Source organism: Mus pahari, chromosome 12, assembly GCF_900095145.1.
Source record: "Mus pahari chromosome 12, PAHARI_EIJ_v1.1, whole genome shotgun sequence".
NCBI lineage: Eukaryota > Metazoa > Chordata > Mammalia > Rodentia > Muridae > Mus > Mus pahari.
In genome coordinates, this window is record NC_034601.1 from 3,576,750 (window position 1) to 3,601,092 (window position 24,343).

The following is a 24,343-nucleotide window of genomic DNA, read 5'->3' on the forward strand; positions in this document are numbered from 1 at the left end:
AAAATTTGGGAACAGATAAATGAAAGAGTCACTTAAAATTTTATTCATCTAATCTATGAGAAAATTATAAACAAATTCTTGGAATTGTTCTTGGAACTTTTATGCAAAGCCCAAAATTGTGACAAAAATTAAGAAGCAAAATGAAAGATAAGAAATGATGAATAGTATGAAAATCAGAAGTTAGAAAGATAAATTAAGTTGAAAGATGATTTACAGAATGGATTTGCTTCAGGCCCATTTAAATATGGAAATCTCCCAGTGCAATTGAAACACATTTTGATTTATAAGAAATATGTGTGTGTGTGTGTGTGTGTGTGTGTGTGTGTGTGCGCGCGCGCAACATTTTTCAGTGATGTTTGTGCCCAGATAAAAGGGAATATCCCTGTACTGGAAGCTCTACTGTAGACCGTCAGAGAAGCTTGTCTTTCAGGTTGTTTTAAGAACATTAGAACTGTGGTAGTGTTAACTTAATGCTTGTCTGGTGTTCAAAAATGTGTGACTTTAGAAGTATCCACAGCCCCTTTTGCCTTTGGATTCATTTGTCAGTCAGAAACAGTCTCTTCCCTTACAGTGTGAATGGGAACAACCCAAAGTTTTGAGTCTAGTGGAAAGTCAAAGTTGGGAAGATGTCACCTGGAAGAACAAGCTGGTAGGGTGTCTCAGTGTCCCTCCAGACAGGGTCTGTGAAGGGACTGCTGTGTGCACTAGCTTGCTGGGACTTACAGAGGCATCAAAGACAGGGTAACTATCAACAGAAAGAGATATTTTGAAAATTCTGAGGCTAACAGCAAAAGAGTAAGGCATTGAGGCCTCCTTTCTTAGCTTGTAAAGATGGCTGACATCTTTGTACATTCATCAGGTCTTCTCTCTGTGCAAGACTGTATCCAAATTCCCTCTTAGAAGAAAAAGAGCACTCCTACTCTATTAGGTCCACCACGGCCTCATTTAACCCTATTGTAATATCTGAAGATCATCCCTTGGTATGTCAAGCTCTGAACTCCCAGGACTTAAGGCTGGACCACACGGGTTTTTGAGACATGCGATCTCTTCCATAACAGGGAGTCGCCCACACACCTCTCTCCAGGGAAGGAAAACTCACAGGGTCCTCTCAAGGATCATGTAGTCCACACATGCATAGCAGCCTACCTCCACAGTTCACAGAGCAACTGGTACTAGGAGAGGCCTCTCTTCACCAGGTTACAGAGCAAAGACAACCATCTATCTTGTGATTGATGAGAAGGACAGACATAATGCACTTTTTTCATAGATGTGCTTTGCTGGCACTCACGATGCCTAGGGCTCTGTCCCTAGCACTATAGAAACTGAGTGTAGTAGCCTCATATTTGAGTGGTAGAGGCAGGAAAATGAGGAGTTCAAAGTCATTCTTGGCTAAAAACTTGGAGGATAGCCTAGGCTACATACAACAGTTTTTCCCAACAAACAAACAAAAAACAGGGTGTGGTTGGCAGTATTTGGTACAGATCTGTTATGGTGATCTTTATCCTACTTACATCCTTGATGTGTTTGCTGTTTGTGTACACTTCTGAACCTCTGGATTAGACCTCCTTGCTATGAGTTCTGGGAGGATGCTCCGTTTCCCTCTTGCTTCAGGTTATATTAAATGCCTCAATTTAGTGTCCTGGAGATGTGAGGAGTTAATCAAGGTGAGCATTTCACAAAGGGTGGCCCTTGGTCCTTCCAGGACAAGGGATCTTCTAAGACACTTAAGTCTTTGCAAGTCCTATGGAGTCAGAAGCCCTGAAGGGCCCAGGTGGTCCGTATGTAATAAGTCCTGCCTGGGTTCTAATGATATGGCTGACTGCAAGAAGCTGCAGGGCGTGGGCACCTTTTCCAAAGTCTAGTGACATATACAAAGAAATTGACAGGTTTCTGTTTTAGCAGGGGGCTCATTTTTCATATGCCCACAGCTGGGTCATTCAATTCAGATGTCTTTTTTTTCCTTACTTTTATGCTAATTGTTAAAGCTTTTAAAAACCACCCCAAAACAATAGAAGAGACAAACATTTACATTGGCAAAGTGAATAATTATTGGAGCCCTAATAATCTGCTATTCTTCAGCAAGGCTTCTGGGAGGAAAATGAATGGGTTTTCTTTTGCCTTAAAAAAAAAAAAAATCTTAACTGACCAACACCACTGACCCTTCCTGATTGACTGTGAGCAAAGGCAGGCCAACATCCCTTTGTGTGGCTGGGGAGGTAACTCCACGGGGGAAGTACTTACACTGGAAGACCTCAGTTCAATCCCCAAACGTCAAGGTTTTTGTTTGTTAGTTATTTTGTCTGTTTTTAGACAAGCCAGGCATAGTGGCATGTCTTTATAATTTCAATGACTTTGTAGTGGAGACTGGAAGATCTCTCCAGTGACTCTCTAGCCAGCCAGCCTAGGCTACTGGGCATGCTCCAGGCCATTGTGAGAACTTGTCTTGTTTCTGTTTGTTTTGTTTGTTTGTTTGTTTGTTTTATAAGCATGGTGGGTGGTGCCCAACTTTTCCTGTTTTTCCTCTGGTCTCAACACACACCTACACACACGTGAACATCCACACATGCACATAGATTGTCCTCCTTTAGATGGTTTTCCTACAGTTCATTTTAATGATGTTTTCTCCTTACCCCAATCCCTCCAGATCCTCCCCTGTCCCTACCCAGCCAAAATCAAACTGTTTCTGGCATTAATGACTCCTAGGTTTTCTCGGTCCTGCTTGTGGTAGACAGCAGAAAGACAAGACCATTCTTGCCAGCTGTAAATATATAATGAAAATCGTCTTGAAATAGATTATTAATTTTCTGAATACCAGTGAATCATATTGCTGATCAAATAGGCCAAAGTTGGTGCTCAGAACTATTTATTTGTCTGTTTGTCTGTTTGTTTTTCCTTGTTTGTCTTTGTCCCTAATCATGTTCATTTTTAAAAAGATAGTATGCTGTTAAACACACACACACACACACACACATACACACACACACACACATACACACACACACAGAGTTGCACAAATAGCTTCTAGATCCAGCAAGTCACTCTGTACTTGGTCGACACTTAAAAATCCCTACAGACTGACCACTGACCCTTACAGCCTATATTCCCAAGAGGAACCCAGGAAAAGAGCGGGCTAAGCTCAGGCAATGTGCTTCCTGCTCTCACACGACCCTTAGCCCTCCTCCCTCACACTCTGTTACAGTCAGACACATTACCATGCCCACTGGCAGGAGAAAACCCATGAAGAGCCCAGCAGAGAGCTCTCTTCTTAGTTGACTTGACTAGCAGAGGAAAGGATTGTGGATGCACTTAGGACAGACAAACCCTTCAAGAATGGGTGCACCACTGTTCAAATGGTCTTACAGAAGCCCAGGTATCCTTTGGTTTTATATGTTTAAGCAGAGGAAAAAAAAAAGATCTTTCAAACATATTAGTCTTGGGGTGATAAAATGAATTGGCCACTCCTAGGGACTAGGCATGCAGAATGTCCTTTGTGTGTATGTGTATACTTGTGAACATTTGGAGGGAGCATCAGTGTCAACCTTGGGTGTCAGTCTTAAGTTGCTATCTATGCTGTTCATTTGACAGGAGCTCTCTCACTATCCTGGAGTTCTTTAATTCCCGTAGGCTAGTTAGCCAGTGAGTCCCAGGGATCTATCTGCCTATCTCTAAGTCTCCGCACCAAGCTCCCACTGAGATTACAAGTGCTTGCCATACCACGCTAGGCTTTAAACAGGAATTCTGAGGACTGAACTAAAAACCTCACAAACATGTGACGTATGGTTCTAGGCTTTCCTTTTGTGGTTGTTGTTGTTGTTTTGTTGGTGGTGTGGTTTGTTGGTGGTGTGGTTTGTTGGTGGTGTGGTTGTTGTTGTTGTTTTGGTGATGGTGTGGTTTGTTGGATGCTCTGCTTGTTTGTTGTTCTTCTCTTTCTCTTTGCATTCTAGTAATCCAGAGCAAGGCCTAGTCGTTCACAAGGATGATGGCGGGGAGGTTGCTCCTTTGACTCTAAGTGAACATTGATAAAGACCCTTCATTTCTTCTTCCCCGTCTCTAATTTTATTGTTCAGAAGTGTCACCTGACACTTCAGAAGCCAGAACTTCTGTCTTTAGCTGGTTCTCTGCTTTCAGTCTAGGTTCCTAGATCCAAAGGAATAGAGAAAGGTGTAGACTTAATTATAAACCTTTTACAGTTAGAATGGGCCAAATGGAAGATGCTCATTCAATTAGAAGCAGGTGAAAGAAGACACGTAGGGAATGCACTTCCAGTTGTTTGGAACAAGTGATGTCAGAGCTGTGTCTGAAAGCAGCTGCCTTTGTAGAAGCTATGAAGCTGCAGTGGGTTTTTTGTTTGTTTGTTTGTTTGTTTTCCTGCTTGTTTGAATCTAGGTTGTTTATTTAATAATTAATAGCAAGGTTAAACCTTTTGGCACTATCCTTCCTGACTGTGAAAAGACATATGTCCCTTCCAGTCTGAATTGCTAGAGTCAAGAATAATGACCATCTCCCCCATGCCCCATGCCAGGGGAAATGTGCAGATGAGCAAGGGTTTGATGTCACTTCAGACATCCCACTGGCTTCCCTTTGCCAGGATAGATACTTTAAAATCTTACCTGTGACAGTCTATGTGCATCTTCCCAGAGCTGGGTAAGCAGAAGCTTGTGGTCTTCTGCATAAGGTTGATGAGCTTTGGAACAGGGCCTAATCATCCTCAGAAAGAGGGCTATCTTGCTTGCAGCTGCAGATGAGCTAGAGTTATCAGTGCTCTAGGACTTGGCAACCAGGGTTGCTGTCCAGCTAACTGTATGACTCAGCCTTAAAAGAACCCAGGAAAGGGTCTGGCAATGTGCTCCATTGGTAACAGCACTTGCTCTGCAAGCATGACGACTGGGCAAATTCAATGGCACCCAGGTTAAAAGCTGAACCTGTCCATATCCCTAGAGTTAGGGGTTGGGGCAGTGGTTCCCAAGAGCTTACTGGCTGGCCACCTTGCCTAGACAAAAGGGGCACATTCCAGGTCAGTGAGGGACATTGGCTCAAAACAATAAGGTAGACAACCTTAGACAAAGACCCCTCTTCTGGCCTAGAGAAATCTGATTCAGTGATAGGCTTAGTAGCAAGTATCCGTGTACTCACAGGCATTTACCTCACTACACACCCCTCCCCTCTGTTAGTAATCCTAGGAAAGAGGTGAAATTGATGGGTATCTTAGAGAAAACTGGTGAATATATTTAAGCAGTTAAATTTCCAATCCTAAATATCAGGCAGTAGAAGTCACCTTTCAGAGAGTTTGGTTGGAAAAGCACTATTTTTGGCAAAAAAATATAGATCCTTTTTTCTTCTTAAGAAAAAAAGGGTGTTTTAACTCAACTCCACTAATTAGTCCCTGCCCAGGGTCAGGTGTCTCACTAGGTGCCATGGATAAAATGTTAAGTATGATTTGGTCTGCCTTGGGGGTTTCTATGGGGAAAACCCATATGTAAATAGGGAAAAGGATCTGCCTGGGAATTGAAATGGGTATGATAAGATCATGAAGAGGGAGTAATTAATTCATTCCTGATGAGTAGGACTGGAAGAGGTCACTTATAAACTATGCAGAGGGGACACGGGAAACGGCGACTTTTAAAAGGGCTTCGCCATATGCAATTACTAATATTCAATTCTGTCAGAGGTAGAGAAGCCAATTCCATCTGATTTACCTCAACCCTGAGGGCAAGGAGGGTATAGAGTTCTCACCTCCATACCACCTCACATCGAGCGGTAGCAGTTGCCAGTAGTCGTGTCGAGAACAGTTCTGCACATTCCGGGACACTGCGGACCAATAGGTGATATTAAAACTGATTAGTGACGTCTGCTCTGGCTGGAGATTCGGTAGAGCTGTAATTCACCCCTCTTGTCACCCCTTTCATTCCAATAAGTTTTAAGCCAAGGAACAGCTGTGTAAGAGTAGATACACTCACCCTGTATGAGTGGTGCTCTTTCACAGTTGACCTGTGGTCTCTATTAGGGAATGGGAGAAGACAGAATTCAAGGGAGTAATTGAGAGGTTATGTGTATACTGTGTTAGGAAGGGCCTCCAGTGATTTTCTAAACAGTTTTTATAGGGCATGATGTACCCTCTTAGCTACTTAACCTACTTTTTAAACATATCTGCATTAAACAGCCCTCTCCCGGAGATCCGTAGGCACTACCCCGTTCCTCTGTGGGGTTGTGTTTTTATTGAACTCGAGGTTTTCCTTTAAACAAAGGTCACAAAGTGGGAACATAACTCACTATAAGCACGATGCAAATTCAATTAGAGGATGTTTTTAGGTAAAATCAAACCCAAGTCTTATGACCAAGCATAGATTTTGTTTTACAAAAGGTCAAAATCATTGTGTAAAGATCGTTTTGTTCTGCTGTACTACTAAGGGAACATTCAGAGACGTGATTCTGGGCTGGCTTTTCAGAATCCATAGCCCAATGGGAGAGTGTCATTAAACCCTGCCAGCGTTCAGCTTTCTACTCAGAATCTGTGTTGGATCCCAGGAGAATTCTACACATTGCACTAAGGATATTGAAACTTGACCCAGGGATTTTTAACAACAGATCCTGAAATGTCTATTAGCTGTGATTTTGGCTAAAATTAGATGATTTTTCCTTTTATGAAATTCTGGCCCACCTTCCACCAAGAAACTTAAGATCTTGTTTTAAAGGTTGAATTTTAACCAGGGATGCACAGGAGAGAGTGGTGGGGGACTGTCTCAAAATCTACCTGCCAGTGTCTTCATTTTGGAGATTCAGAGTCATCGCTTTCTCTGTGACCTTTAGTAATCTACATTTCTAAGTGTTTGAGCGATGAACAAAATCAGATGGCATACCCACCCATGGCAAGGTCACACATCAATGCTTTTCAGAGGACTCCCTGCAAGAACAACTGCCTGTCCTGGTGGGTAACCCATCTTCAATGACTGATTTTAGAACTCTTCCCTCCTCGCTGGTGGGGATTTGTTCTTAATACCTGTGCCAGTCACCTGTTGTAACCAGAAATGTTTATGGAGGGTCAGTTAGACCATGGGATAGCTCTTGTATGATGACAAAGTGAAGTAGAAAGGAGACAACCATCAATTCAGCAAAAGTTGATCAGGGGCCCAGCCAAGTTCTTAGTGCACTGACCGCTGAGCCATACCAGTTGGGTTCATTCTTATGCCTGGACTATTTTGAGTGCAAAGGAGAAAGAGAGATGGATGGCTCCTCTTCAGGTCCAAGCATAAGACAAGTGTGCTACAGTCAAGCTATTTTTTTCTTATATGACAGGAAAAGCATTAGTAGGCATTGTGACTGGAAGAAGAGATGGGTTTGAGATTTGAATGAAATCTTTGTTTTGAGGGGACTGGGGAGATAACTCAGCTTATAAAATACATACCAAAGAAACATGAGAGCTTTTTAGTTCAGATATTCAGGATCCACATAAAAAGTTCAGTGGCCTGCTGGTCAGCCTACCTGAATTGGTGGCCTCAGGTTTTAAGAGAAACCTCACTTCAAATATAAGATGGAGGATAAATACTCGATGTTGACTGATTGTGCATGTGTTCACACACACACACACACACACACACACACACACACACACACATTTTTATTTTAACCTGGAAATAGGTTTCAGATTCTAAAGAAGCCCAGAGAGAAGGTAGACATGGGTTTGAGGGAGAATGTATCTTGTTAGAGCCTGCAAAAGTTGGGTGGTGGTGCACAGGCAGGCAGACCATCAACTTTCTTGTTTTTGAGCCTAATGACACCTGGGAGTTTGAACTACATGTCTGTATAACTTGGTATAATGTAGGACAAGATGTTAGACCCATTCCCTAGGGTGGACTTGTTTCTGAGGCTCAAGAGGTAGGCTTCATTTTGTGGAAGATGACAATCCTGCCACGGTAACAAAATAAGTGAGGAAACTTGACTTGGCCCAGTCAGGAAAATGAACTGAAAGCAGGGAGGTTTTTACAGCATCCCTCACTGGTTTACCCCATGGGCACCGAGCCCTACTCATTCTTTGCAGTTCTTGAGTTTGAATTTAATAGAGGTAGCAGTGGTAAATTAACTTCCAAAAAGAGTCCTCCTCCGGCCAGCCGTCCTCGGCCAGCCGTCCTCGGGCCAGCCATCCTTGATGTGAGTGGGTAGTTCAAAGGTGGAAGCAGAGAAGGAACTCTCTCAGGATGCCACCATTCCTCCCTGCTGTAAATTTCCATTTTACAAGAAGCCAGCTGCCCTGTCCTTTAAATCAGGAAGGGGCAAGCCCTCACTGCAGTGCTGGCTGCCTGCAGGTCAGTTAAGCAGACACTGCAGCAGGAGGTAAGGAGCTCCTGGGATGCAATCTGAAGCAAGTAGGCCAACAGTCATTCCCCACAGTGTCGGGCATGCATCCAGGGTGGGCCGTAGGGAAGACATGTCTAGCATTCTTTTCTGCCTTGCCTTCCTTCTACTCTTCCTCTAAAGAGCTCCTCCACCAAGATGAATGTTTAGGGCAGGGGTAGGGGAAATTTCCGGGAAACAAATCAACACCTGAACTTCCCATTTGTGGGGCAATCATTTAAGTGGCAGCCCTTGCCATGGGCGCCTGGTGGAGGTAGGTATATTTATGTCCGTTTCTCAGTTTCTCAGACAGGAATGGTGAGACACAGAGAGACCCAGTGACTTTTCTTTTCTTTTTTTTTTTTTAAATTATTTTCTTTATTTACATTTCAAATGCTATCCCAAAAGTTCCCCATACCCCTCCCCCCTGCTCCCTTACCCACCCACTCCCACTTCTTGGCCCTGGCCTTCCCCTGTGCTGGGTCATATAAAGTTTGCAAGACCAAGGGGCCTCTCTTCCCAATGATGGCCGATTAGGCCATCTTCAGCTACATATGCAAGATCACATGACAAAGTGGTGTTTCAGTCCAATTTCCTGTCTTGTTCTTATTAATATTTTTAAAGTTTGTTTGTTAACATATATTAATTATATATGATAATGGCTTCCATGATGACATTTCATGTGTATATTTTTCATCAGTTCTTCCATTACCCACTTTTTCTCCTCCCAACCATTCTAGTTTCCTTCCAAAGTCTTTTTGTCTCCATCCCCTACCACTCGTGTATTTTTTTCTTATTTTTTGGTGATCAAATGAATTTATCTAGGGAAAATTTACTGGGACATGGGTATCAGGTTGTCTGCTATTTCTTAAGACACCTTTTGAGAATGCCACACCACTCCCATTGTGTATATAAAAGCGGGCTATTACTAATTGGACCCTACAGTTAACCCTCATATGAAATGGCACAGCATGTATTTGGTGGGCTATGGAAGTGGGTGGGTTTCTTCTGATCTCTTTGGCTTCCTGTGCTCTGAGATGTGGCTGTGTTTTCATTTCTCTGCCTTTCTTGTTTGTATTGCCTTGCTCTCAGATGTAGTGTGCTGTCCCCCAACCAGAGACCATCTCTTTCTTTCTCTCTTTCTCTCTCTTGTAGGCACGGTGCTGTTGTGCCAGGCCAACCAGGAGGGATCTTCCATGTACAGTGGCCCCAGTTCACTTGTATATACTTCTGCAAGTAAGCCCACAGCTGTGGCTCTTTTTGTTTTGTGATATGTATATATGATATGAGTCCACTCATCTCCCTCGTCATGTAAGTCTCTGTTCTCTCCTTCTGGCTGTGCTCTCCATAGGTGGAGTGGCGTTTCCTGAGCATGTCTGTTTCTCCATTGTCTTAGCATCTAAATCCCTCTGCTTGCTCACATTCGTAGTAATCCTGCCTCCCAGGTATGCACCAGCCATTCTCCATTAAACCTGTCCTGACTGACAGCCAGAATGGGACATGGGAATTGGTTGGTGGGAAAGATTGTGGGAGGGAGGGAAACTAGAGGCCATTGACTGCATTGATCATAGCTCTGAAAATTAATGGCAACACATTTTAAATATGCCAGCTACCCCCAAAAGCCCCCCCACCATATCTCAGCAGGTGACTTGGTCTGTCCCTTTGTAGATGAATTTCACTATGGAAAATATAGCCAGCTTATGGCTCATTAGCAAGGCTTGTGAGTCCAATGTGAGGGGTGCTAAATTAAGGGATTTTTTTTCCAATTTAAGTGGAAAACAGCAATTCAAAATCACCCTGGTTAAATTGTGTGTGTGTATATATATATATATATATATATATATATATATATATATATATATATTTACATCTAAATGTAAATATAGCCATCAAGAGCCAGAGGCAGGAGACTACACACAAGCTTGGGTGGAAATCCTGTAGAGCACCCTCCCTGATTCCAGAGCAGAATGGACAACCAAAGCCAAACCTAGGCTCTTTGGGCCTCCTCCTTTCATATCTTAGTCAGGACTTAGTCCTTATTTATTATCTAATGAAGAGACTAAATTGTAGGGCTGTGAGGTTTCCTTAGTTGGCAAATGTGTCCTCTTTAGAGCTAGTACTGGAAAGGATGTCTGCAGGTTCTTGGGCTGGCCAATGGGCTTCTGAAAGAAGGGTATTGTTGATGTGGAAGCTCATGATAGTCACAAAATTGAAAGCAAAGAGATTTCTCATTGCTGGGGAAAAATCTGATACCTCAGTCCCCAGAGTATAAGAGCGAGATACACCAGAGAGAGGCCATCTAAGTCCAAAACTTTAATGGTGACAATCCTGGGACACACTGATTGTGTGAGACACAGAAATCAGCAGCTATTTCATATCCAAACTCAGTTGTAAGCTGGTTAAATGAGGAGGGTATAAACCCTGACAAGAAGTGGTTCTTTTGGAATGGACGCAAATTGTCCCCTGTGAGTCACCGTAGATGTTAGCATTCTCCATGCCTGCTCCAGGTAGGTCCTCTACTGCTTGCTTTGCAGGTGAGGGAGTCGGGGTGCTAAGGACAGTGAATTATCTGGAGCCAGAGGAGCACCTCGGTGTCCAGAGGCATTTACCAACATTTGGTTCTTTCCACCTGCTTGCCCATCCTGTTTCTACTCCATTTTCCAGAGAGTTGTTGATGCATAGTGTTACTATCAGCCCACAGAATTTCTAGAAAATACTCTCTAAATATATGTTCTACAGGACGGTGTGGGTGGGTCTTGGAGATGCTATTTGAATTTATCACACTAATTAGCCACATGGGGAGAGCAGTCAGTTAACATATTAGACAGATTGACTCTGTATACTTCTATGATACTCTTCCTTCTTCTTTGCAGATGTGAACCAGACACAACTTGGAAAGTACTAATTTGAATTTGTCTAGATATTCTAAAGCAAATTTGGTTCATATATATATATATATATATATATATATATATATATATATATATATATATATAATATAGAAATATCACACAAACTATCTGTTGGGGGAAATGATGTCAGGAGATAGCAAATTAAAGCCACAGGCTGGACCCCATCCTTATCCATTCTATAAGGATTGTAAAACCCAACTGAGTGAAGTGTGTATTACTGCCAAGTGTGGTGGTACATAGATTTGATCCCAGCATTAGGGATTGAGAAAGGCGGGTGTACCCTGAGTTCGATTCCAGTCAGTCGTTTAGCTATATAGTAATAACTTGTCAGAAAATGTGTATTTTAAACTTATATTACTTCAATGTATATTCTTGATAGATGCCTGATATTCTCAACTATTGCAAAAATGTCTCTTACAGAAGCAGTGACCAAAACTTCATGCAAAGGATCTTTGTTAGTCCTAAGAGTATGTGGTGACATCACCACCTCACATATATTCCACAAGCTTAGAGAGCTCCTATTTTAAGTAATGTCAGTCAGCTTGCCTACACATCTTCAACTTCTTATTGTCAGGGATCGGCCATGTGACCTTTAGAAAATATGCTAATGGCCTCCTCAGATGCTATTGTTTAATTATATTTTAATCTGTTGCCCCAGTTGTTGAATGTTCAGGTTCATAGCAATTATTTTCAAATATATTAAAATCAATGCCCTTTTCTATTGCAGTCTTAAAGGAAGCAATTAATAGCTAATTTCATTTTTGTAAGTTTTTAAAGGAGGCACAACCTAGTTTCTTTCACTAAGAATCTTGCCTGGGTGTTTATCTTAAGCAGTGATATTCAGATTGGCAAGCTGCCTGAGTTTTGTTTCAGAGCAAGGAGCTCCCCTAGAGCCAGGGAAGGTTGGTCACAACCCTGGGGCACACTGCCCAGTCTTCCTCTCTGCACCATTACTTTTTGGTCTAGCTGTTTGCAGAAAGCTGCCGCCTTGGCAAGAGTCATCCCAGTTTGCTCTTTCTTACCAGGTGAAAATGCCTATCCAGAACAAGCCATAGCTCCCACTCCTGGATCAGCCAAGTGATCCAGGGCCCTCTTCTGTCAGGTCAGACTCTCCCAGGGCAAATAGTGCCATCTTCTCTTGTCTATGAGACCTGAATGGTGCAGAGACTTTCAGTAGGAATTCTGTCGCTTCTTTCAAATGGAGGCTCCCTTACTTCTTAGCAATGTTTTAGGGTACCCTTTCTAATCTTGAAGTTTCAAGAATTTCTCCATTTTTTCTGAAGGTTATGATCCTGAGAAAAATGTATATAACCGACTCTGGATTGTTCTTACGTAAACTGACTTCTGATACTATTTATCACACTGGGGACTCCTCCATTTTTATTATAGTTTTTTGTTACAATCTTTAAATGTATGTGTACTTTGATCACATTCCTCTACTTCCCAAGTCCTTCTACTTCCTTTCTCTCCCCAGCTACCAAACTTTAAGTTCTAAAACAAAACAACAACAACAAAAAAAACCAAGCAAGAACCCAATACAACAACAAACTTCTCCAAAACCAAGAAAACAAAGTAAAATGACATGAATAAAAAACAAAACAAAAGAATTGAACCAAATAAAATCAAACTGTAACCAAATACAATCACACAACCAAAAAGCAATCCTGTGGTGGAATCTATTATATGTTGGTCAACTGCTCCTGAACGTGAGGCTTGCCTTGGAATGGTTGTCCCTCCACTGGAGAAAACTGATTTTCCCCTCTCAGAAGGTATACTTGACAATTCAGTTGTCAACATTTATACTAGCAGATAGTTGTCATTCATTAAAACATAAAATACAATAAGATAAAACAAAAACTATGAAATCAAAATTTGACAAGACAAACCAACAGAAGAAAAATCCAAAGAGAAGGCACAAGAGCCAGAAACCCACTCAATCTTATACTCAGAGGACTCCCATTAAAACCCTAACATACATGCATGCATGCATACATACATACATACATGATGTTGAAGACCTGGTGTAGACCCATGTGGGTCATGTATGCTCCTTTAGTCTCTGTGTGTTTATATAAGGTTTGCTCATGTTGATTTAGAAGACTTTGCTTCGTTGGCACCCTCCATCCACACTGGCTCTTACACTCTTTCTGCCTCCTCTTTTGTGGTGTTCTCTGAGCTCTGAGGGGAGGGATCTGATGGAGACATCCCATTTAGGACTAAGTGCTCCAAGGTCTCTCACTCTGCACTTAATGTCTGGCTGTCGGTCACTGTATTTGTCCCCATCTGCTGCAGGAGGAAGCTTCTCTGACAATGGCTGAATAAGGCACTAATCTATGAGTACGGCAGAATGTCATTAGGAGTCATTTCATCACTATTTGTTGTTGTTGTTTTAAGATTTTGTTTACTCAAAGACTCTGAGCTAACTAGTCTCAGGCTCTTGTTCCCCTAAGCGGTGTTAGCTATGGTCTCCCTCTTGTAGAGTGGGCCTTAAGACAACACAGTTATGCCCACAAGATTTTTGCCACCATTGCTCTAGCATATGTTACAAGCAGAACTCCACAGTAGATCAAAGCATTTGTGGCTAACTAAGTGTATACGTTTCTCCTTTGTTAGCAAGCAGAGTATCTTCCTATACCAAATACAACAGAACAGAGGGTGGAGGCTCTATGTAGGCACCCAGTCGACATTTTCATGTTCAGTGAGCTTTGTAGGTATTGTAGTCAACAGTGGGACCTTGCTGTCAGTTTGTGGAGAACAGAGTCCGGCAATAGACTCTGCTGTTTGGGAATTTTCAAGGGGCCCCTTTGGCCAGCAACACAATTAGATGAACCCAGTCCTTATACTGATAACTTCTTTGATAATGTAAGATGCCCAGTTGAGACTCTGTATCCCCCATTATTTGGCAATTTAATTTAGATCACCTTCATATATGTATATAATTTAGAAGGTTTCTACTATATTACGTTTCCATACAACTCTCAAATGCCCCTTAATTAGCTGTCTCTCTGTATATTCCCACCATAACCACCTTTCCTCAATTCCCTTTTAATCCTCTCATTTCAGTTTCTGCCTTAGTCCATCCACAATTATCTATTCCATTTCCCTTTCCTAAGGGAACTAGATTAAGGAATTTCTCCCTCTAGTATCATACTCTATACCTACCCTATGTGGTTCTTCAGATTGTAGCTTGGCTTTCATTGACTTAACATATTATCCACACATAAGCAAATACATGTCACATTGTTCTTCTGGGTCTGGGATACCTTGCTCAGAATGTTTTTTTTTTTTTTTTCAGTTCCATCCATTTTCTGCAATTATCACAATGTCATTTTTTTTAAAAAAATGACTAAGTAATACGTCATTGTTTAAATGGATCACGTTTTCTTTCTTCATTCTGTTGAGGGACATTTAGATTGTTTCCATTTCTGTCTATTATGAATGGTGCAGCAGAGACATGGTTGAGCAAGTGTCTCTGGGGTAGGATGAAACATTCTTTGAGGATATGCTAAAGAATGGTATAGAGCAGTAAATTCCCATGGTCTTCAAAAACTGCGATACCATACAGAATTCTACAGTGGCTCTGAGTTTGCACGCCCACCAACAATGTGTGAGTTTCTGTTAACTCCACTTCCTTATCAGTGTGCTTCCTCACCTGTTTTGACTATTTAGCCACTCTAATAGATGCAAGATGGAATCTCAAAGTAGTTTTGCTTTGCAGTTGCATGATGGCTAAGGATGTTGGACATTAAAGTGTTTTCCACTAATTTCCTCCATTTCAAGTCCTATCAAAAAGCTACAATAATACAACCAGCATGGTACTGGCACAAAAGCAAGACATGTTTGTTGATCAGTGGAATCGAATTAAAGACCTAGACATTAATTTATACACATATGGGCTCCTGGTTTTTATATATATATATACCCAAAATACACACTGAGGGGAAAAAAGACAGCATCTTTAGCAGACGGTGCTGGTCAAATCATTGATGTTGGCATGTAGAATAATGTTTCCATACTTATCACCCTGCACAAAACTCAATACAAATAGATCAGTGACCTCGACATAAAACGAGATACACTGAACTGGATAGAATAGAAACTTAGAAGCTTCTATAAGGCAAAGGACATGGTCATCTGAACAAAGGGTTCAGCCTACAGGATGAGAAGTGTTTTTTACCACTTACATATCTGAAAGAGGGCTCATATCCAAAATATATAAAGAACACAAGAAACTAGATATCAACAAACTAAATAACCAATTTAAAAATGGGGTACATATCTAAACAGAATTCTCAATAGGGTTTTTCTCCATTTTTAAATTAGCCTTAAATGTTTTCAAATTAAATTGTCCATATTCTTAGCCAATAGATAATTATCTGTAAGTAACACCCTTACATGCAGTGGGGGAGACAGTTTTTAAAGGAACCCTGCTGGATGAGCCTGTAATGAAAATAATTCCCAGGGAAATCATCTGCTTTTGAAGATACATGTTTGCATAATGTTTCTAATACTAAGTAAACCATCCTGATGTGACTGATGACACCCAACAGCGTTAGGAGGGAAAGATGTCACTCAGGACTGCATGACAGTATAGCACAGCCCCTTTGCTCTTCCCTCCTGACCTGGTTTATGCTGACTTAAAAGTATCATAGGACAGTGCATAGCCTCCCGAAGTCAGAGCAAAACATGGAGAATTTAGGCAGGATGCATTCCTCCAAATGTGACCTGTTTACTATGCTATTATTAGACAGGCAGTGAGCCATATGGTCCTTTGTAAGAGAAGTTTTGAAGTGGTCAGGGCTGGTGACCTTCTTGACCTCTGCTTGAGAAGTTACTAACTAACCCCATTTTTTTGCTTCATGCAAAGGAGAAATGGCACATAGCTCTAAGTGCTAAAGATCTAAGTGATGGTCTCAGGAAGGCAATCACCGGTTCCACACAGGGATAAAACCTGATTTAGGTGAGCAAGTTGAGTGATGGCTTTTGGTCCTTTCTTTTGTTTATTACAGTAAATGTCATCAATGCTATTTTCTCTTAAGCTTATGAATAAATTTTTAATTGGAATGTTACATATCATAGAAATCAGGATGCACCCCTGTGCATGCGCGTGCGCGCGCGCGCGCGCGCGCACACACACACACACACACACACACACACACATTTGGAATAGCATATTTTTATGAGTCTGTAGAGTAGTCTGTGTGGCCTACTAGAATTCTCTTTTTCTCCCATTTGATTTGAGGACGATACTCTGCAGTGGGTAAGGAAGGCATTAGTCCTGTGTTTTCATTTAGAGGCAAGTACTCATATATACATTATGCACATATTCTCTATCATCAGGTTTGGGTTTATTTAATGTGCCATGATCATCACCTTGACACCTCTTTGATATTGTCAAGCTGTTTCATTGAGGGTCATTACTCACGATCCAGACAAAGCAACACACTTCCTTCCACATGCTGCACCAAGGTTGTGGTAGGCATATTTGTAGTAGCAGCCTTACATACGCATGCTTTCAAGTCCTCATCTATAGGCCAATGCTAGGATTCTGCACCCAGCTAAACAAGCCCCTCTGCAATGACTGTTTTGGGCCTTGTCAATGTTGCAGATTATACAGGTGGAAGAACACAGCTCCCTTTGTTCTTTTTGGCATGAGTTTCTTCCTCAGTGTAAGCACCATCTTTCACACATTCAATTGCAAATTGTACTTAACCTCTTATAAATTCCAATTTGGCTTAGTGTTTATTATTGCTGTTTGTGATGAGCACTGTATGTTATTGAAGTGTAGCTTTTCTTATATGTTACTTGCATGCCATTATACAATTTTAATTGTACAGGTAGATTTATCTATCTTTTCTTATCTTGTCAGATTTAAATTTCATGGCATGTTTTTCAAATTCTCATGAGGAGCCCATTAGTTTGATATTTTTGCAGAATGTCATAGACTGGACTACCTAAGCAACAGACATCTATTTCCTCATTAATCAGGAAGGTGACATCTGAGATCAAGGTGCCATCACGGTTGGGTCCTGATGATGGCTCTTGCCCTAGCTTTCAATTTCTACCTTCATGCATCCTTACCTGGTAAAGAGAGCAGACAGTAGTGAGCACAGAAGTCTTTGTCTAACCTACATTGTTCTGAGGATCTCCTCGTCCAAATCTAAGCTCTTCTCTGAAGCCTTATATCCTAATATTCCAGTGAACGCTAGGACATCAGCACTTAGATCTGGAGTAGATGGGGGCATTTCAGTTGGAATCAAGCACCTGGACAGGGAACTACCACATCTGGAGAGAGATACCGTGCATGCTCCTGTAGAAATATCTGTGCTGGTTCATCTGTCGCCAGTACACACATGCATGCTTTCATAATTCAAACGAAGCCATAGCTGAACATTGCAACCATGTGGGAAAAACAGTAAAGCAATTTTTGTCTGTAGTCCTATTCCATAGAAACCAAGAGATTAGAAGCAAATATTCAGAAACTTCAATATTACCAAACTGCAGAATCATTGCCTGCTCTGCTCACTTCTATGAATCTCAAGGGCAAGTGGTCATGGCATACTTTTAATTGATATATGGAGCTCATGTTTTATGGAAGTGACTGTGAACACCCCTAAAACAATAAATTACCTGGCAGAAACAAGCATGAATCACAGCTTCACAGCTTACACTCAGGCCACAGAAGGTGCTGCAGTTAGTTTCTGTAATTAAAGTGAAGGCTGAGATTAACTCAGAGCTGCCTCTTCCTTCTCCCCAACACAGAAACTGTCAGCAAACTCCGCTTAGTTCAGAGAGAGCGCATGAGGGTCACTGTGCTCCTGACACATCTGTTTGGAGAGCTGGGCTTTCTCTCTCTCTTGTTGCTGATGCTGGGCAGCTTCCTGGTTGCCTCTAAGGTGGCTTTTTATAATATTTTCTGGAGGTGCTGTGTAATAGAACTAATGTCAGGACCAAGATGAGCAAGTGAGGCAAGCAGACGTCAGGCAGAATGGAAAGAGCACCCAGAAAAAGAGGATGAAATGAGATGCTAATGCTCTAATATAATACTGTTAAATTCAAAGATTCATGGGAAAGATCCATGAGGAATAAATATTGAAATTTGCCACTGAGGCAAGAAGAGACATTAGTTCTTTTATTTTGCTGACTGAGTCCAGTGTAACATCTCAGCATAGCATGTTTCCATGTACATTTTCTTTGTTCACCTTTGATTAGTTTTTTAGAATACTGATTACTGAATTTTGAGGTCCCTCCTAACTTCCTGAGACAATGAGAAGAAATGACTATTTACTTGTTATATCTCAGGTCATTGCTGAAACATTTTGATGATCCTTCCCCTGCAACCCTTAGAAATACACTACAATTAATATAACACTCATCTCACCAGAAAATGTAGGCTCAGATGGATGAAGGAAACTGTTGCAGAACTATGTGGGTTTTTTTTTCTCTCATATTCTGACCCCCATAGTCTTTCCTCCTAAATACCTTTTAACACTTGATCCCCAGAGGATGCAAACAACTTCATGTTGGGCTTCTAAAAATATCAGAGCAGGAATTGTTCTCTGGAACACTAGAGAAATTGTCTAGCATCTCTAATTGGACCAAGACCTGCTTTCTCATACTTATCCCATGATTTGAGAGAAGCAGTTTTCTCATCTCTGACCAAGGCCTAACAGTACTGCTCTTCAGAAGGACAACCACGTATAACCTGTCAGCATCTGTTCTTCCAGCTTTGACATGGTGGACTTACAGATCACCAGGGACTCTACACCTGTACAGAAGTGAATAGCAGAATTTCAGTACAGTTTCATTTAGAAGCATATTCTGCATCCGGATTTGCCTCAAGGGCTCTCCATCACTAATCTCTTCATTTACTTCATTCTTATTTACCAAAGCAAGGCATGTCACGTAGCTGTTACCTGGGGGGAGGGGGGACAAAAATTCTTTTGATAATCATCTTAGGGTAACTCTAGCATCCTGTATAATTGTACCACATTTCAAAACAATCATGGGCTAGAGGGATGGCTCAGAAGGTAAGAGTACCTGCTGAAGAGGCATGAGGACCTGAGTTCAAAACTTCAGCACATGTACCTGTAACCCCAGTCCTGGTTAGTACTTAGCTCTAGGATTATCTATACATCAGTAAAGTACTGTCTACTGTCTTTTATTCAACCCTCCCAATCAGGGAGGGTTGAATAAAAGACAGTACTTGCCCATATTGTTTATTTTCTTACTTATTACTGTGTGTACTGTGTAAGTAATCAATGATGATGTTATCTCTGTGTCTCTCTGTCCCCTCTGTCTCTCTCTCTCTCTCTGGCACAAACTATTTCTATAGAGAACAATACATTTAATTGTGTGTTCATATATTCAAGGAACATACTTGGATCTGATTCATGATGAGCTAATTCTTAGTGTGGTTTAACTGGTCCCAACACTCATTTAAGTATTGTCCCTAGATGCCACATTTTAAGAACAGATTCATGGAAGGAAGAGATGGCTCCATAGTTAAGAGTGTATATTGCTTTTGTAGACAACTCAAGTTCATTTCCTAAGCACCCACATCAGGAGGCTCTCAACTGCCCATAACTGCAACTCCAAGTGAACTGGAGGCCTCTGGCCTCTGCAAATAGCCATATGTGCACATGCCTGCCCACTTACACAAAATTTTAAAATATTAAAATAAATATTTAAACAAAACAAGTTCACTTGCATTTCCGATCTCTTTTACCATCATAACTTCATTGGCATCTGAGGCAGGCTTACTCTGACTGAGTCAGAGAGAGCCAAAGCACATTGTCTCATGGTGACTGCAGGTCACTTTATTTCCCTGGAAAATTAAAACAGGATCGCTCTCTGACTATTGCTTCTGCTTCCCTAACTTTCAGACATGTATAACATAGGCTGGCTTCAAACTCTTCATCCTCATGCTTTCGGCTTCCGGGGAGCTAGCATGGTGGACATGTGCTACCATGGTCAGCTACAGCCCCAAGTTCTTTGAAGGGAAGAACCTGCCAGCCAGCAGCCTTCCCTTTTCAAGTGACTATTCTCTTGTGTTCTCCATTTGGTTATTAATCTCAATGCAGAAGAGTGGCTTTTGTCATTTTCAAATGGGGGTCTGCCTTTTGCAAAAGGCTGCCACTTGCAAAAGCTCGCATCCCGTGGTGTGCCCCCAAACATCTTATTTGTCTTGATATTTCTTTCACAGAAATACATATGACAGATAAGGAGTCACTGGAGGCTGTGCTTGCTTTGTGTCAGACAGATATTAAAACAATAAACTATGCTGCCCTGGGATTCTAGCACACACAAAGCCAGAGAACAAGGCCGAGATGAGATGCTTCTGAAAAGCAGGGAGGCAGACGTGCTGGGGGAATTCCCTGGAAAGAGCAAGGCCTGAGATAGCATTGAGAGAAGGCATTTTTTTTTTTTTTTTTTTTTTTTTTAATGTTCACGTGTGCTTAAGAGGATCAACCACCAGGGCTGCTCTTATGACTGGCACTTTGAAAATGCCCACCCACTCTCCAGCCCCAGCAGGGTCAAGAGAGAAATCTGTTGGTAGTTTGAGAGGCTTATGTGGAGAAGTTTATTTTTTTAAATGCTGGTCAGTCAGCACTTCCTTTGCTTCTTGAAACTAGTATGGATTTTAAAAATAGTGAGAGGTATTTTCCATTCAGATCTCTGAGTAGGCAAGGTCTAGAGGTGAAAATATAAGCAGCCTTGGTCCCTGAAGGCTGATGGGCGTGGTGGATGCCATAGAGTGAGTGGTGTGATCCTAGTAAACTCAGATTTGAAAATCGATCCAGATCAGCAGCTAACCCTAACACTGTAGATTGGCAGACCTGCAGAAAAGCAGCTAAGGACTAAGCATGGGAGAATGAGCCTTTGAGTAGATCAAGAACTGAAAAAGGAATTCCAGGAACTTTTTGCACGGGCATTCTGATTACCGACCGAGTCAGAAATGCAACCAGAGCGTCCCTTCCTTCTCTTCAGAAGCAAACTTCCCCACTCGATACAAGGATTCCAGGAAGGAAGATGAGCTTGCTTCTTACGGAAAGAGAAAGAATCTGAAAGAGTTCATATCTGCCCAAGAATGCAAGCATTTGCTTCAGTGCTAATGCAAGTTTCCTTTAATCGTGTTATCAGTTTTGGATAAGAGCCTTCACAAGCCAAACGATAGCTACCACAGAACTTGAATGCCCTGGCAAGGAGATGCAGCCTTAGAACCAAATATCCTGGCTGCATCCATCTATCGCCTTGGGGAGGGGTGTTGTTTGCATGGAATGCAGACTTTGACTCCTAATCTCTTCCTATGTGAAAACAAGGAAGATAGCTCAATGGTATAGTGTTTGCCGTGAGAGCATGAGGACCTGAGTGCAGTCCTTAAAGCACACGTAAGAAAAGCATTGCATATTGACGCATACTGTAATCTCAGCTTTGGGGATGTGAAGACAGGATCTTGCTGGACACCCAGTTTGGTGGTGGCGTTGGATAGACCCAAGCCAGTGAGAGACTCTGTCAAAAATACAAAACACCTATGCAATGACATCCAAGGGTTAGCTAGCCTCTACATGCTCTTATATTTTGCCCCTACCCCATAAAGCAATCACTTCTACCTAACAGAGTCCTACTTTCCACTAACAGATCCTGGACCCCACCAATGGCTTCACAAAGTTCTGCCAGCATTTCTCCAAATGTAGAGAAAGTATCTGAGTTGCAGTGCAGTGTGTTCTGCTTGTGTTGTAGCTGTGGTGTGGCCAATGGTCTTTGCTATGTAGATTAGTTTGTGTACTTACTCATATTCGAGCATTGAAAGAGATGGCCACGGGAGGTCTTTCCAGACTTCTTGAGTTGTAGCAGGTAGCTATTCAAGCAATAGGCTGGCCCCTCCTTCTCTTTATCTTCTGCAGGATCTTTAAAAGTTCACCACAGAGCCTGATTGTACTGACTGAACAACTGTGCAGTTTCCAAATGGTCCTCCTTCTGTAAGAGGGCCTTAGGATTCTAGCTTCTAAGTCAGGGACATGACCAACAGGTGCAGATGCCACTTGACCTACAGGTTTGTTTGGGGGTGTTGATCAAATGCTCAGAGCAGTTTTTCTTTGTTTGTTTGTTTTGGTTTTTTTATTTTGCTTTGTTCTTTAGCTAAATACTGATGCTGAACGCCAGATGGCCTCAACGCCGAAACACTGAGACAGAACAGCTACCCTCACAGTAATGGCTGGATGTGAAATGAACAAATGTATTTGCATGTCATACGTGTCTTGTGAGTCACTGCCAGCACCCCTCTAAGGATCCCAAGCTCAAGAGCTTGTAGTAACCCTAGAGAACCATGGGTAATGCAGCCCAGCATAAGGCAGCTAATTTATCTCACTTGTCCTGTTTCCTACCTGGAGAGGCAATCCATCGAGCTCACTGTTCCAGCCAGCTGTTAGATAGATCATGAATGATTTAACAATTGAAACTTTAATATATATATATATATATATATATATATATATATATATATATATATATATATATATATATGTGTGTGTGTGTGTGTGTGTGTGTATTCGATAAAGTCAGTATTTATAGAGAGTATCTGGTTTCTCCACTCCCCTCAAGGTTTTGTAGGGGGAAAAAGTTGACATTGGTGCTGATTTTGACAAACTAGAGATTATGACAAGTGACTCTATGTAAATGGAAATAGATTCCAACATCTATGCTCCCTACAACAACAGAAAGCACCTTTGCAAATGTCGGCTGCAGCGCTGCCAAATGAAACGCTCCACGATGGAGATCCATTTCCATTTTGTTGGATGAAATGTTACAGAAATCTTGCCTGGGGGAGGTCTGTCCATACCTGTGAGTCAGAGGGATCATGAGGACCTCTTCCACAGAAGGTGTGGGACCCTACACCCAGCAGCCCTGAAGCACCCACTGTGCATCTGCTGGCTTACCCCTGGCCTTTGTAACATGGGAGAGAAAACAGCTAGATTCCACAGGAAGTAGTAAGGGTGGAGTGGTTACTGAGCCCGAAGCTGCTTTCTTGCTCAGCCCCACACAGATAAATGATTTGAAAAGATTCCTGTGCATGGGTAACAAGTGTGGGTTTTGTTGTCTTTCAGAATTGACTGTTTTGAGTGAGGGAATCTTTGTGCTTAGGAAACTGCAAACCTGCCATCCAGAACAAATCCCCCTGTGTTCACTGTGCCTAGTTTTCTATATGGTTTTCTTCCAGTGATCACTCATTTATGTACAAGCAGGAGATTTGTTTCAAACCAAGCTATGGCTGAACAATATGAGAAAACGGTATTAGCAAATTAATTGCATATAGAACAATAAATATAGAAGCCCAAAGTGGTAGGAGAGTTTTGTATCCAAATAGCTCTGACTTTAGAAATGAAGTTTCAATGGATGCGGGTATATGTGCACCCATGTATGCATTCTTGTGGGGGATAGAGGTGGACCAGGGTGTCTCCGTATTACGTTTTGAGACACAGTCTCTCACTTAGCCTCGAGTGCATTGATTTTGTTAGTCTGGCTTGATGATGAGACGAGCCACAGGGATCTGTCTGTCTCTATAGTACAACCTCCCACTGCCCCGCAAAACATTGGAATTAAAGGTTTGTGTCACCATATGGCTATTAATGAGGGTTTGGGGGCTTGAACTCAGGTCTTGATTGCTTGTGGGGTACCTACTTTACCAGTAAGCCACCTGCCAAATTCTGAAATATGTTTTGTATCCCAATCTTCCAGATTCAAGTGTTGTAAGGGAATAGAATTACTGAGAACTTACGGTAGCTAGCTTGGTATGTACAACACCACTGTAGTATAACTCTAGATGCTACTTACACATCTCTATATATTGATGGTTACTTATGACAACCTGGCTTATCTCCAGGTGTGTAGATAAACTCCCGTAGAAAAGGAAAATAGATTGCCCTTGGATTTTTAGCAACATAAATCTGTGAACTGAGCCCCAATTACTGGAAGAACAATGAAGATTCTGGAGTCTTTTGAAATATCAGAACAGAAATACATAAGGACAGTGAGGGCATAGTCCCTCCTCAGAGTATCCCCCAATACGGAGTTTGTCAATGAAGTCCTCTGCAGATTCACCC

At 41.8% G+C, this 24,343-nt stretch overlaps 1 protein-coding gene across 37 annotated transcripts in view; it reads left to right on the top strand.

Moving 5' to 3' along the window:
- The window catches only part of Rbfox1 (RNA binding fox-1 homolog 1), a 1,661,838-nt gene that overhangs the window by 1,569,327 nt on the left and 68,168 nt on the right, over positions 1 to 24,343 (top strand). For 31 of the 37 annotated variants that reach the window (XM_029544519.1, XM_029544538.1, XM_021209994.2 and 28 more), the window contains one exon: positions 9,484 to 9,564. The exons of the other annotated variants lie outside the window; for them this stretch is intronic. In XM_029544519.1, the coding sequence (XP_029400379.1) occupies positions 9,484 to 9,564 (81 nt within the window). The remainder of the gene's footprint in view (positions 1 to 9,483; positions 9,565 to 24,343) is intronic. 37 annotated transcript variants of the gene reach the window in all.